This window comes from Catharus ustulatus, chromosome 1, assembly GCF_009819885.2.
Source record: "Catharus ustulatus isolate bCatUst1 chromosome 1, bCatUst1.pri.v2, whole genome shotgun sequence".
Classification (NCBI taxonomy): Eukaryota; Metazoa; Chordata; class Aves; order Passeriformes; family Turdidae; genus Catharus; species Catharus ustulatus.
Window position 1 is genome coordinate 124,962,949 of NC_046221.1, and position 13,248 is coordinate 124,976,196.

At 37.5% G+C, this 13,248-nt stretch overlaps 1 protein-coding gene across 4 annotated transcripts in view; it reads right to left on the bottom strand.

Moving 5' to 3' along the window:
- The window catches only part of PDE7A (phosphodiesterase 7A), a 78,147-nt gene that overhangs the window by 56,642 nt on the left and 8,257 nt on the right, over positions 1 to 13,248 (bottom strand). The window contains exon 1 of one of the 4 annotated variants that reach the window (XM_033079153.2): positions 5,603 to 5,837. The exons of the other annotated variants lie outside the window; for them this stretch is intronic. Coding sequence (XP_032935044.1) covers positions 5,603 to 5,659 — 57 coding nt within the window. The 5' untranslated portion in view covers positions 5,660 to 5,837. Of the gene's footprint in view, positions 1 to 5,602; positions 5,838 to 13,248 lie in introns of those variants that run through there. 4 annotated transcript variants of the gene reach the window in all.

The following is a 13,248-nucleotide window of genomic DNA, read 5'->3' on the forward strand; positions in this document are numbered from 1 at the left end:
GGAGAGAGTCTGAAATGGCAATAGGCTTCACATAGTGCAAAGGGTTCAAACTCCAAAGCAAGAATTAATTTTTTCAGTGGCTTCTCTAAAGCATTCATCAAAACTATCAGAGCACTTCACAAGTTGTTGCCCAGAGAAGCTGTGGATGCCCCATTCCTGGGAATGTTCAAGATCAGGTTGAATGGGGATCTGAGCAACCTGGCCCAGTAGAAGCACCAGATGATCTTTAACGTCCCTTCCATCCCAAACCATGTTATGATTCTATGATAAGTATCCATCCTCAAACTCCAGCCCAGCATCAAGATCAGAGCCCAAACATCAGTTCTTCTAATGTTAAAGACTGCTAGAACTGTATTCTTTAATATTTTTTAATCACATATGGCCTACACATAAATGCGGCTCCCCAACCTAAGCATGTCCCTCTTTTGAGAGTGAGTGGAGGGGAGGAAGAGGGCAGGAAAGGCAAATCAGGCTGCAAGATCTCACAACAAGTATTCAACAAATGAGAAGCATACAATCATGATGTGCATGTCCATACTAATAAGCAATTACAAGATGGAAGCATAAGAAATATCTTTTTCTCCAGAGTGGCATTTACCGGTCTTTTAAATACATCCAGTCCTTCCTTCTTCTCAGACAAAAAATACAAGGCATGGTTAAAATGCTTTTCACAACAAAAGCAAGTACATTTTTAGCAACAAAGGACACAGATTTCCTGTAAAATATTAAACCAAAATCTCACAATGCATTCATGTAAGGATGTCAACATGGATTGCAGAGGCAATTGAAATGCATATTTCCTAAATGCTGTAATTGTCTTTAGAGTTACATCCAAAAGGGAAGAAAACTTACTTCACAGCTCTTCTGTTTTACTTCAATTGGAGAAAAAAACAAAAACAAAACAAAACACAAAACCACAAAAAATAAACAAACCAGAAAAACCCAGAAAAAAAACCAAACCAACACTCAAACTATGAAACTATTGGTCAGAACATCCTTTACCCCTATAACTTGAGACAAATTAAAAACTCTACAATCATCTCAGAGACCACTTCCAGTGTTTTAAGATATAAAGTACATACATAACTCATAACTTCTAATTATAGAAAACAAAAATCTGTTTCAAAAATTAACGCATTTAAAATGTATCTTGAGCAATATAGACATAAATCTTTATATAAACATATACAAATACACTCAGTATGTAAGTTGGAAGCAAATGCACAAATTTAAAGCAATAATTCTTAACCAGTGAGTACAAACTATTTCCAGAAAACAGTACAATGCAAAAAAAATTAAGGTAGTTCTGTAAACTGATATATCTTTATCCTTCTAGACCTGAGATACTTAACACTTTTCCAGGAACAACTTAACTTTCAACACTGCATTGGCTGTTTCTATTATCTACAAACCCTAGAGTTCAATAAAAATCTTTCAAAACTACTAGAAGTAGTCTGAAGCAGTTTCCTCGAGGCACACAATGCCTGCTAGGGTTTTAAGCAATGCAGTAATCAGGACTAAGTGTGGACAGAGCATTAGCCATAAAGCAATCTGTCCTTAATGACGAGAGTAAGTTTTCAAGTGCACATGCCGAAATGCCTTTGATCCTGAAAATCCAACACTGTACAAAGTTTTGAACAGGTTAGCCACAAGAGCACTGCAGAGTGCTCGAGAGCCGCCTCCTTCATAATAATTGAAATGAGACTAAACAGCTTAAAAACTGTTTAAGTTTCCTTTTTTAATAAAAGTAATTGCTTGATGTCTTAAAAATCCCCAGGTATAGCAGAGCTTATCTGAAAAACTGATGTCTCATGCTCAGGTTATGGTTTGTTTTTAGTGGTAGAAGAGTACTTCCAGTAAGTACTTCCAGCCCACCTTGAACTGAAAGATTGCAATGCTGCATGGGGCACAACAGCCAGGGTTGACACTGACTGGTACCTCAGTGCATAGACATTGTTGTATCTTCATTCCAAATTTTGCAAAACAGGTTTCAATGTAACACAGGACCAGAGAAGCAGAAGTATGACTAATAAACTGAACTCCTTTCCTGGATCCAACCTCCCCCATACCATGGGCACGTGGTACAGGAGGCTCGCTGCCCTTCAGCTCTACACCTTTCAGCCTTTCACTGAAGTATAGCTTGTCCTAAGGCAATATATATTATTCCACCTCTTCCTGAATCCAGACATGTTGTGGAGGAGTGGGACAAGCTCATACAAATGCAAGGCTCCTGAAATGAGAAACTGGAGGGGGAAAAAATATTTTCTGCAAGTGATGTTGGAAGACCACAAAAACACAGCTTTGAAATCAGAATTGTTACTTCTATAAGGGTTAGAAAAGCAAGTCTATTACAGAAAAATACTGTTTGAAAAGTAGACTACATCTGTGAAATGCACAGGATAAATTTTAGTTTGCATCAAGTAGTACTTTTTTATGTTAATACTCTTGCTTTTTTGTGTAGGAAAAGAAATAAAGACAACTAGAATCTAAAAAGGGTCTTTGAATGCAAAATTATAAAGGTCATAACAACATCCCCCACAAAACCATATGAAGGGACAATAAGCTACCTTCCACTGGCAGATGAGATTACAGGAAAATCTCACAATATTTTCATGGTAATCACTGCACATAAAATGGAATTCTATAGGTGATATTAAGCAAGTAGCATAGCAATACCCAACACCTTCCTCTCTATAAATTAAATTACATTGTAAACCCCTCAAAAGAGGAATTTAGCTTTTATTCTCTAAGCAAATATCACAGCGTGCTTATTTATTTTGCTTTAATTTTTCCTAGACATTTTGTACCTACTCCCCTGATAGATTATTTTGCTATTTTTCCCTCCTGACAACTATGTATAAATCATGTGCCACAGTCTGATAATCTCCTTTTAAAACTGAAAGGGTGGTGATTTCCATAACTGCCAGTATTTTTATTATTTAAAACATAAATGGTGAAACATAAGAAACCCAATGAACAACTGAACAGAAAGCCTCCTTGCTACACTGTGGATAAGACTAAAAGCAGAAGAGAGAGTTTAACACAAACATTACTTTTTTTTGTTTGTTCTTAAGTCAGAAAAAAAAAGAGAGATGATAGAGGTCTGAACAAATCTTTGAGACAGAAATATAATTTTCAAGGAACCACTTTGAATCTGCATCATTATCAAAGCAGAGGAAGCCCACCTCTGGCTTGTAGTGAAGCACAACTTCTGCAGAAATATGAGGAGTAAGCATTCTGCAAAGCCAGAAGAGTAACTCACCTCTTCACAGCAGCTGGGAGAAGTGACTGAATTCCTAAATCTATAAATGTCAACAGCATGTGTATTCTAAAAAAGGGAAAGACAAAATTCATGGACTTTCCTTTAGCTGATGACAATTAACTATCTGCAGGTCAGAGCTAAGCATCACCACCACCTGCTTAATCCAGAAGAAACCTGGGCTCCACAGTTCACACAAACAGGGAACCAGAAGTGAAGTCAGGCATATTCTTGCTTCCCTCAACAAGCAGCAAGCAGACTTTTTTCACCTCTGCGTTGCCATTTTGGCATGCATATGCAACAGCACACCAGTTTGGGTCAAGTTTTTTTAAAGTAAATATCCGATTTTCCTGTATTTATAAATCTGAAGTGCCAGATGAACTTGGTATATCATGCTGAGCACATCAGCAAGTTCTGGGCACTGAGATCATTTGATACTACAAAATCTGGAACAGACTCTGAGCTTAAGAATGTGGGAACTGCCTCCATGTATGTGCTAAATCCGTGCATGTCAAAGCCTGCTACACGTGTGCAGGAGGCTGCTCTGATTCCAAACCCCTCTCTCTGACAGAGAATACCAGGTGACTCATTTCCTTGATATGCATATGCATGATTTTAATGTAGGAAAGAGACCCTTTCTTTCCAAAACGCAGGTGGTGTCAAACTCCATCAGACCAAATCAATGTCATATCAGTGATGTCCCTTAAAATGAAAACAGTCCTGCTAATAATAACTTGCCATATCTGATGCCAATAATGTTTCTGAAAAAATTATGGTGTGGGTTGGAGGACACACAGACAAACAGCTGAGAGGGAGGTAATCCTGCTTTCTAGGACACTTTTTTGTATCTATGGTCAATATTGACAGGCAAGCTACCAAAAAGTATTCAACACTAAAGTATCAAAAAAATCACGAAATCAAGCAAGAAAAAAAGCTAAAAAAATGCATAATGCCAAGCATTACACAGATTTGTATCCTGAGCTTTGCAAATAGCCAAGAACTACAAAACCTCTAAAAAGGTAAATAAATTCTGTAATTATTACCAGTGAAGTAGCATGGCCATTACATGTGTTGATATAAAAGGATAATTCAGTACCTATAAAAACAGTTTAATCTTTAACAAAACTGATAAAAGTATCTTGATATAGTTGTCATTTAAATCTACAAAACCCCACTCAAGTAGGGCATCATTTTTTTTTCCTCTCACACTCCTGTCTAGATTTCTGCAACTATCAACAGCCCACAGCTGAACTCATATGACACAATGAAGGCCTCCAAGATGTCAAGGCTGCCAGATTCTGAAGGTGTGAGATGACTTTACATTAGGTTCTTCATTGTGCTGGCAAAAGAACACTCTGTGTGCTGATGGAACTGACATCATTAATACCCACAAAAAGTTGTTCACTATAATACAGAAAAAATGTAGTCAGGCATTAATTAGTGAGGTTCTTTCCATCCCCCAGCCACCCCCGAAAGAGAAGATCCTCAAAGTCTCTTAGAAATCTCCTATCAAGGCACTGCTTTCAGGAATAGCACCAACCCATGCCAAAATACTACCAGAATAATTTACTTGGTCATAACGGAATGGCTAAGACAAAAACCTTGTTTAAAAAGCACAAAACATTTGAAAACATAATAATCACCCATTCATTTCATGACACAACATCTATCAGTGTTCGTAATTTAAAGGTATTAGACCTTCACTTTTCTCACCAATAGAAAAACACTAACAAAAGTTAATTGTTACTGAAATACTGAGAATTTTATCTGAAGTATTAAGTTACTGAAAACATGCAAGCTTGAAATGAGGGGCTGGATAAAAACTATGACCTCCACTACTATGAATAAAAGCCTAGGCATAAAAGAAGGTAAATTCCAATAGCTGCAATTATGATGTTGCACCTATTGTATTTGAATGAAAGCAATAGGATACAAAAATTGCTTTATTTGCTATGAAACCCCAAACATTTTTAAAATCAAATTATTTAAATAATTATCATCTGCAAATATAATGTATTCATCATATTATGTAACAGGTATAAGGGTTAACTTTTAAGGAAAGCATTTAACTAGCTTATGTGACCTTGGAAACTCTTTGTAAAAAAATAATAAAAAAATAATTCAAATTGCAACTGGAGTTATTACCTTTGTCAGCCCAGATACAATTGCTTTGTAAACTTTAACTGCACAGCCATACTTATATTCCAGACAACACCAACAGAGATAGTACTACCCATAAAATCAGTCACTTCACTTCTCCAAACAGCACATAACAGACACCACCAAAAAATACCAGCCAGAAGCTCACTTCAGAAAAAAACTTTTTCTTTTTTTTAAACTTACCTGCATACCCTGAAAACAGTTTTCAGAAAGAGACAATACGGAAAACATCATGTACATCTCATCTGCCAGAAAAGACCTTAATCAGCAGCTTATTTAGCTTTCATTCTTCCTGCTCAGTTTCTTATAACCGCACTTTCCTTGCCTACACATGAGGTACCACAAATTCTTAAGTAACTGACATCATTTCCAAAGACAAATCACCTAGATGGCCGGACAAAGCTGATTAAAAAGATACAGTACATCCATACCAGCCTCATTTGAATGCGTGGGAGGAACCGACAGCGGTGCCAGCACATTTATGTAATGTGGTCACTGCAGATGTTCAGACACTTTGAGCTGTCAGCTGGATTTGGAGATACACATCACAAAGCAGACTGGCAATTTAAAGAAGAACGCTCCAGGTGGTGTGTGGATTTTAACATGGCGAAACATCTCGAAAAACATGCTGCTATATCTACCGTATAGAACAGGTTTTAAAAACCTCAATGACACATTCCACCATGGGCTAATTAGAATTAATTTGTGCCCCATAGCCTCAAGAGCTGCTCTTGGAATACATAAAACTCCTTAATCATCTTTAAGAAAGGACCTTTTTGCCATAATTTGATCCATGACTGTAAGACAATTTAAAGTAGCAAACCTGAGAATTCTTAATTCTAAAACTTGTCCATCCACATATACCATGCTTTAATGCCTTTATTTCTTGTTGAAGTGTGTGCCTGACAGAGACAATTAATAAATAACCTTGTCTGTCCCTTTACCACTGCCAACAGAAACCAGAGGGCTGCACTTGGGCCACCTCTGTACCCTTACAATGAATCAAAGGACAAGAGCAAAGAACGCATAGTTCTTCAACACCACTATACAGGAACTTCTGTCTCAAATACAGGAAACATCTACCCATGAAAATCCTTCCACGTCTGTATTTTTTTTTTCCTTTTAAATGACACGCTCAGCTATGCCTTTTGCCTGGCCTTCCTACTAGTTTTACACATTCAGGTTTTTTTCTCCTTTGTACTGCTGTTGAAATATTTTACCTCTGTGTTTTTAATATCAAAAACTACAGCTCACACTTCTAAATACCATGTTTGCTTGATGAATTCTAGTTGAAGTTGTGAAGTTAAAAAAATATATAAACCAGCACTCTTAGACAAGAAAGTAGGAGATGCTAAATTTACATTCTTCATCTTGTGAATAAGAAGGACAAATTATTGGAGTTTTCATACACATAATGAAGCATTATCAAGCACAAACCTTATGCATCTATCCACTAGCTAGTTTCATTCAAACACTGCTTGAGAACCCTAAAAACAAGCAGCTTGGCAGTCCTGTCCTCAAAATGATTACTAATAAGTCAAAAAATAAGTTGATGCTTAAATACTTGAAATATACTCAGGAAGGTGAACATTCATGAAAGATAAATGCAATTGTTTATCATGCCAACAGTATTTTAATGTCTATGGAATGTTAAGAAAACATTTTGTTTTAAAAATAGAGATTCTTTCTAGTCTAAAACAGAAGAAGATATCATGTTGCTCTCCATAGCAAAAAACATTCCTAGTAATCAGAATAACCCATGATTGCTCCTGGAGGCTTAAATAAATCTTGCAAATACAGCATTAAAAAGCTATCATCGAAGACATGTCCTTATCTAACGGAGTAATTTTTCACAAATAAGCTAAACACATTAATTTCATTCAGTGAAAAAGCAATACAAAAGTGAAAGCAACACCCAAGAGATCAAAACTATGCCTATTGCACTATCTGCACCAGTAATTCTGTATTACTGGTTCTGGGCCTCCATTTACATGCTCAGACTCCAAAGTATTTGCCTTCATTCTCAACCCTTTTCCAGCTCAAACAGCAGCATCAAATCAAGGATTACAGACTAACCAGACCCTTCTTCCCTAAGCATGAGTCCCTCTTTCCCTCAAAAGTATAGGAGAAGAACTATCATTCTCTATGGTAGACAAAAATGCCTATAGGAGAGCCATTAAGACAAGGAAAGGGAACTTATGAAAGAGAAGAGATTCCAAAAACATCTAAGTGGAAAGATGCACTTTTGTGTGTTTGCACAGCTGAGGTTGGAACAGAAATGCTGGAGAAGATAGACACTTCAGCAATGCCTTTCAACCAGATCACACAGGACATGAGAAGTCACTGCTTTTAGGGCAGAGAAAACTAAGTCCCTTATCTCACCTACAATCCTTGTACAGAACAGAGGTTTAAATGTATTTTGACTTCTAATTTTATTGTAGCATTATTTTTCAGAATAGTACCGAGAAAGATTTAAAATGCAGACAACCCATGCAAATGTCGGCCAAGTGCAACTAGCTAGCTCAGAAATGCAAACTGAAAAAAAAGTATTTAGATACATAAGGTTTAGACCTGCAAACTAGAAAACTAATTATCTATTTTAACTACAAAATCATTTCATCTGCCTTGCAAACTGCAAATCTCCCATCTTTGTTTAACCCAAACATTACATTCTTGAATGTACCAAGGAATTTTTACTAATGTGTTTTGTTTTCCTGAAACAGAATATGTAGGACCATGGACTGATAAAACAGTGAAAACTTGCCTGGGATTGAATATAAAAAAAAAATACGTCAAAAAAGTACTGCAATGACATGATATTAATTCCCTTTCTGCATATAACCAAGTTTTGCCAGGTCAAGGATGAAACTTGACTTCAAATTATTTCCATTTGTTATGGGTCTAATTAACCCGTACCAAAAGCTTCCTCTGGATATCACTGTCTTTTTACCAAATCCTTTCTAATCACTGATCTGAAGACTAAGGACAAAATCACACTTTCAGATTCTTCCTTTGTAAGCTATTTCAGGCTGTACTCTCTACTGGTTGACTTGGATGTTGAGACAGCAGTCAAAGGAAGAGTATGGCTTCAGAAAAAAATACAGAAAATAGAAACTGTAAACAAAGTCTCCATCTGAGCCTTCAGTAGAATGAGGCCCACTTCCAAAACTAGGATTGCCTCTCTTCCCCTGTGCCCTTGCTTTTTCAAGTCACTTCAACCCTAAGTAAGAACTATCCCTCCTCCCAAATTACTACGCACTTTAACAACCACACTCTGAAAGATGCTGTGACTCCATAGTTAGAGCACAGTTCTCACACCTGCACCCATCCAAAGTCAGCCCACCATTTAGAAGCAGGACTGCTGAAGCTGGCTGGTGAATTATGGTCCCTTTAACCCAGATGCATGCAGGCAGCAGTCCTGGATCTGCTGGAATTCAAGACAAGGTAGCAAGCACAGGAGCCCAAACTGGAGGCACAGATAGTAACAGCACCTATAAGAAAACACCATGGACGAGACACATGTGAAGTAGTTCACATCCTTGTCAGGATGCAAGAGACGCCTAAAAGATAATTGGAACAGAAGAGTAAAATCTGTCACACTGCTCTAAAAGCACTAGAGGCTACTATATGGTTTCAACACAGACCAGAAAATTAATACAGAGGTGCTGAAGAAGCAGCTGAGAAGCAAGTTCAGTGTTGGAAACTGTAACTCAGCAACTACTGCCTCACTGGAGGCCTCTATTGTGTAGGCGCTGCCATACTCTGCCATACGTAATCTTTTTTTCATTCCCTACAGAGAATTAGCAGCACAGCCCATAACCACCTGCAAAGAATATCGCGTCATGAGAAGCAGGGATGAAAGCATACCACCATTACACAACACACACACCTAGGTGTCCATGGAAGGCTTGAAAGCTCGCAGCTTTCTCTTCCCGACAAGAGCCACTTCCTCCTGTTTCCCAAAGCATTGATCAGTGGAAGCCCTAAAGAGCAGAGACCTGCTTAAAACATTTTTACATATTAATATGTATGTATATTTTACATACTTATTACTCTAACAAATAACTATATACTTTCACAACAGACCCATCTTCTTTATTTACCAAACATTTCTTTTGGCACTTTTACAGTGAAGCACTGGACCTCAAAAAGACACCTAAAACTTTCCCAGAAGGTTTTTGAGAGGCTGTATCTGGGCTTAAGCCACCACGTAGGAACACAAGGAAAGCAATGCTACAAAGCAGGCAGCAGACGGGAGAAGATACAACAGATGAAACAAATGCAGATCAATGTGCGCATTCAACAAAACCATATTGTTTTCATAACAATCTCATGCAGGGGGAATATTCTCCTATCACACACATCACACAGTCACCTCATCTTCACCTTCTCCCGAAGGGAACAAAGCCCAAAAGGCACGGGTGGCACATCTCTCATACTGCCTTTTGTCAGTTCTCAGTATTTGTTCTCACAAGTACTACAAAAGAGATTTCAGGAATAACCTTCATGAGGTATCTCCCACAGCAAAGATGAGGAGCTAGTAAGAGAAGAGATCCATGCACATCACCTTTTCCATCCTCAAGTTTTACTTCAACTGCAGAGCCATCATCTGCTACAGATCCATTCTCTTCTCAAACGCCAGTATGGATGAAATGGAAGCCAATACGTTCACTGCTGCAGTTTCTTCTCTTCTATCACAATCCAGCAAATGTAGCAGCAGTACAGCCTATTTTATCTCCTGCACGTTGACAGTTTCCAGGAATGCTCTCCTGGTGCTGCTCTGGGCAGACGGCACATGGCATCCCAACTCACTACAAGGCACTACTCCTGGGCCAGGGGTTGAGTTCCCTAATGAACCCACACACAAATACCTCCACAGGACTGAATGCATTTCAGGACACGATTCAAAATAATTCTGCCAATCAACATAATCAGCATACTGTGTGCTCCACTAAATTCAGCAGAAATGGATGGCTGAACAACTGTGCACACATGCACACAGTCAATCCAGATTTGTTTGACTTGGCAACTCAGTAACATAAAGAACAGCTATTATGGTATGACTGCCCTTGGCCTAAGATGTGCTTCAGGGGAAGCTCTACAAAGTTTAAAGGAGATATCTAACAACATGTAACCTGGAAACAGGAAAGCCAAAAAGATTAAGAAGAATTCCAACAGTTACCTGATATCATCCTGAAGCACTCCCAACTGTAAAAATAATGTGTCATTCTGACCAAAAGCTTCTAAAACCTCACTATAAATTATTAAGGCTAGCAATCTAAAAAGTAAAAATTCCTTATTTAGAAAGTTCAAGTGAAAGCAACACATATTCCCAAAGTTGTTAACTTGAGGATTTTATTTTGTCTCGTGACTTGATGGACACAGGACAATACGGAAGGAAATGCTACAATGAATACTGGTTTTTACACTTTTCTGAATCTATGCAGCATCCACCATAACTTATTCAGTTACCACACTTTCCTATATATCTATATATTTATATATACATGCACACTCCCACATACAAACACACACTAGCAAGCCTTTTAAGTATGCTAAACAATTCTCCAAAGACAAATGACAGGATAGAGCCTCCTGTTCTCACACACTTCATTTATAAACTGTAGCAACCATGGCTACTTTTCATTAAAAGTATGCAGAGGAAAGACACCTTCCATTTCACATCAAAATAACCTTTCATTTGTACTTTATTTCTAAATCACTACTCATACAGACAAGAAAACTAAAAATTTTCATATTTTGAAGTGTCGACCCAAATTCTGAAATTGGATGTTTTATAGGCAAAAAAGAGTATAGGTCCTTTTGACTTAATGTATTTAATCAAGCATTTGTTCAAAAGTTATCAACAGCCCTTTTAAAATGTGCTATCAAGTCAAGTCTATCTTGTATCTGAAACACACAGAACCACGGATTCAGCTGATAAAGATGAAATTACAGATTTTGAAGATGTGTGAATAATAATATATAAAAGACACAGGGCGCACTACATTTCTTTGGAAATACTAAATACCTAAATACAGCACATTACTTAATTTGAAAAATACCACGGAATCAATCAGCCTACTCTTGTTTGCCGAGAAAGTGAAACAATTCCACACAGTTCAGCTGTTCTGGACATTCCTCCAACTGCAATGGAAACAACTTGAGTCAGTGTTGCCACACACTGGGTGGCCTCTGCCTGCATATTCCTGCTCCTTCCCTTGCAGCAACACTCCTCAGATCCTGCAAGAAAACCAGGGAGAGACAAACGAGCAGAAAATTACTGCTGCAAAAATTAAAGGGCTTTCTGCTGCTGCAGCTCAGCAAACCAGCTTTCCACAGGGTCAGAAGAGTGCAACTGTCAGCACTAGAGCAGGAGTAAAGATAGGCAGCTAAAAGCAATTACTGTGCAAGCAATACTGCTTACATTTAACACCAAAAGCACCCTGGAACTATGACTGCAGACATTAAATAAAACTCTTACCTGAAAAGGAATTTCCATTTAAAGTAATATTAGTAATAAAAACTCCTGTCAACAATAATCATCAACCACAAAGCCTCTCCAAGTACCAAGCATGGCATTACAACGTGTCAAGGCAGAATTAAAAAAACTGCCCTCCTGTTTTTCATGACACACAAAAATCATTGTACTTAACTTTAACAATCTTAATTCCAGGAGTGTCAGAAACAAAAACCTTCTGTAACATGCATCATTACACCAAGAAACGAGCTTAAAATGTATTTTATAGCCTTATCAACCTTCTTCTTCTCCCACCTTAACCAGACCCTTAGTCACCCATGCTCAGCATAAGAGAAAAAATTTGGTCTCCTGACTAACAAATTGCTTGCAACGCAATCATATTTTTCAGCATGTAGTTTCTTTCCCATGTTCTTATATAAATACAACAATATTAAGAATTATGAGAAATGTCTTAAACGTCATTAGTCTTAATTGTCTTTCCTATTTATTCAGTCAATCATGAAAAATAGCTCCTTGTCTAATCCGCTCAAATCATCTTTCCTAAAAAGCCAGTGAAAATGGATTAGCCTTGTAGTGCACAGCTGATTGTTTCACTTACAGTCTATTGTATCAAAAGGTGATAGGTGGAGAATTTTAACCAAAGGCCTTTGATTAAAACAAAAAAAGAAAAAATCCCTTCAGGCCTCAACTTAAGGTGGAAGAGCATGGCAAAAATAACATGATAATATCACAAGAGAAAAGCATAAACACATAAACATACCTTCAACCATTCAACACCTTTATGGAGATGAAGCCTTTCTCCTCCTTAAAAGAGCCTAAAAGTCAAGACAAATCACAAAGTACAAGCTCAACACAAAACTTCAGGAATTTAGTACCTGAAATTTGCTAGGTTTGACTTCTAGTCGTCACTTAAGGTAGGTTGCAAAACTCCTGCAATTATGTGAAGTAACAAAGATATAAGCAGAAGGACTAGATGCAGAGGACAACCACCATCCTTTTTGAAAGGAGAAGGAAAAAACACTGAGGGGACAACAATTTTTTTAAATATTTGGGACATTATGAGCTTCTCAAGGTTAAAAATGCAAGATTGTTTTTAATTCAGGCAATAAGGCTTTACCATTTCGTCTGCCAATTTGTGACCTAAATACTTAAGTGTTTTATCTGGACAAAAATGTAATCAGTTTATTTTGTCCCAATGAAAACAAGTTAGGAAAAGCTTATTAAATATAAATTCAGTGGAAAGTGCAGAAATTCCTATTATTGCCATGCAAAAAGAAATGTAGCTCAGACTTAACAACAGAAGAAAAGAACAACAGCAGAACTCCATAACAAATGTACAGTCTTGATC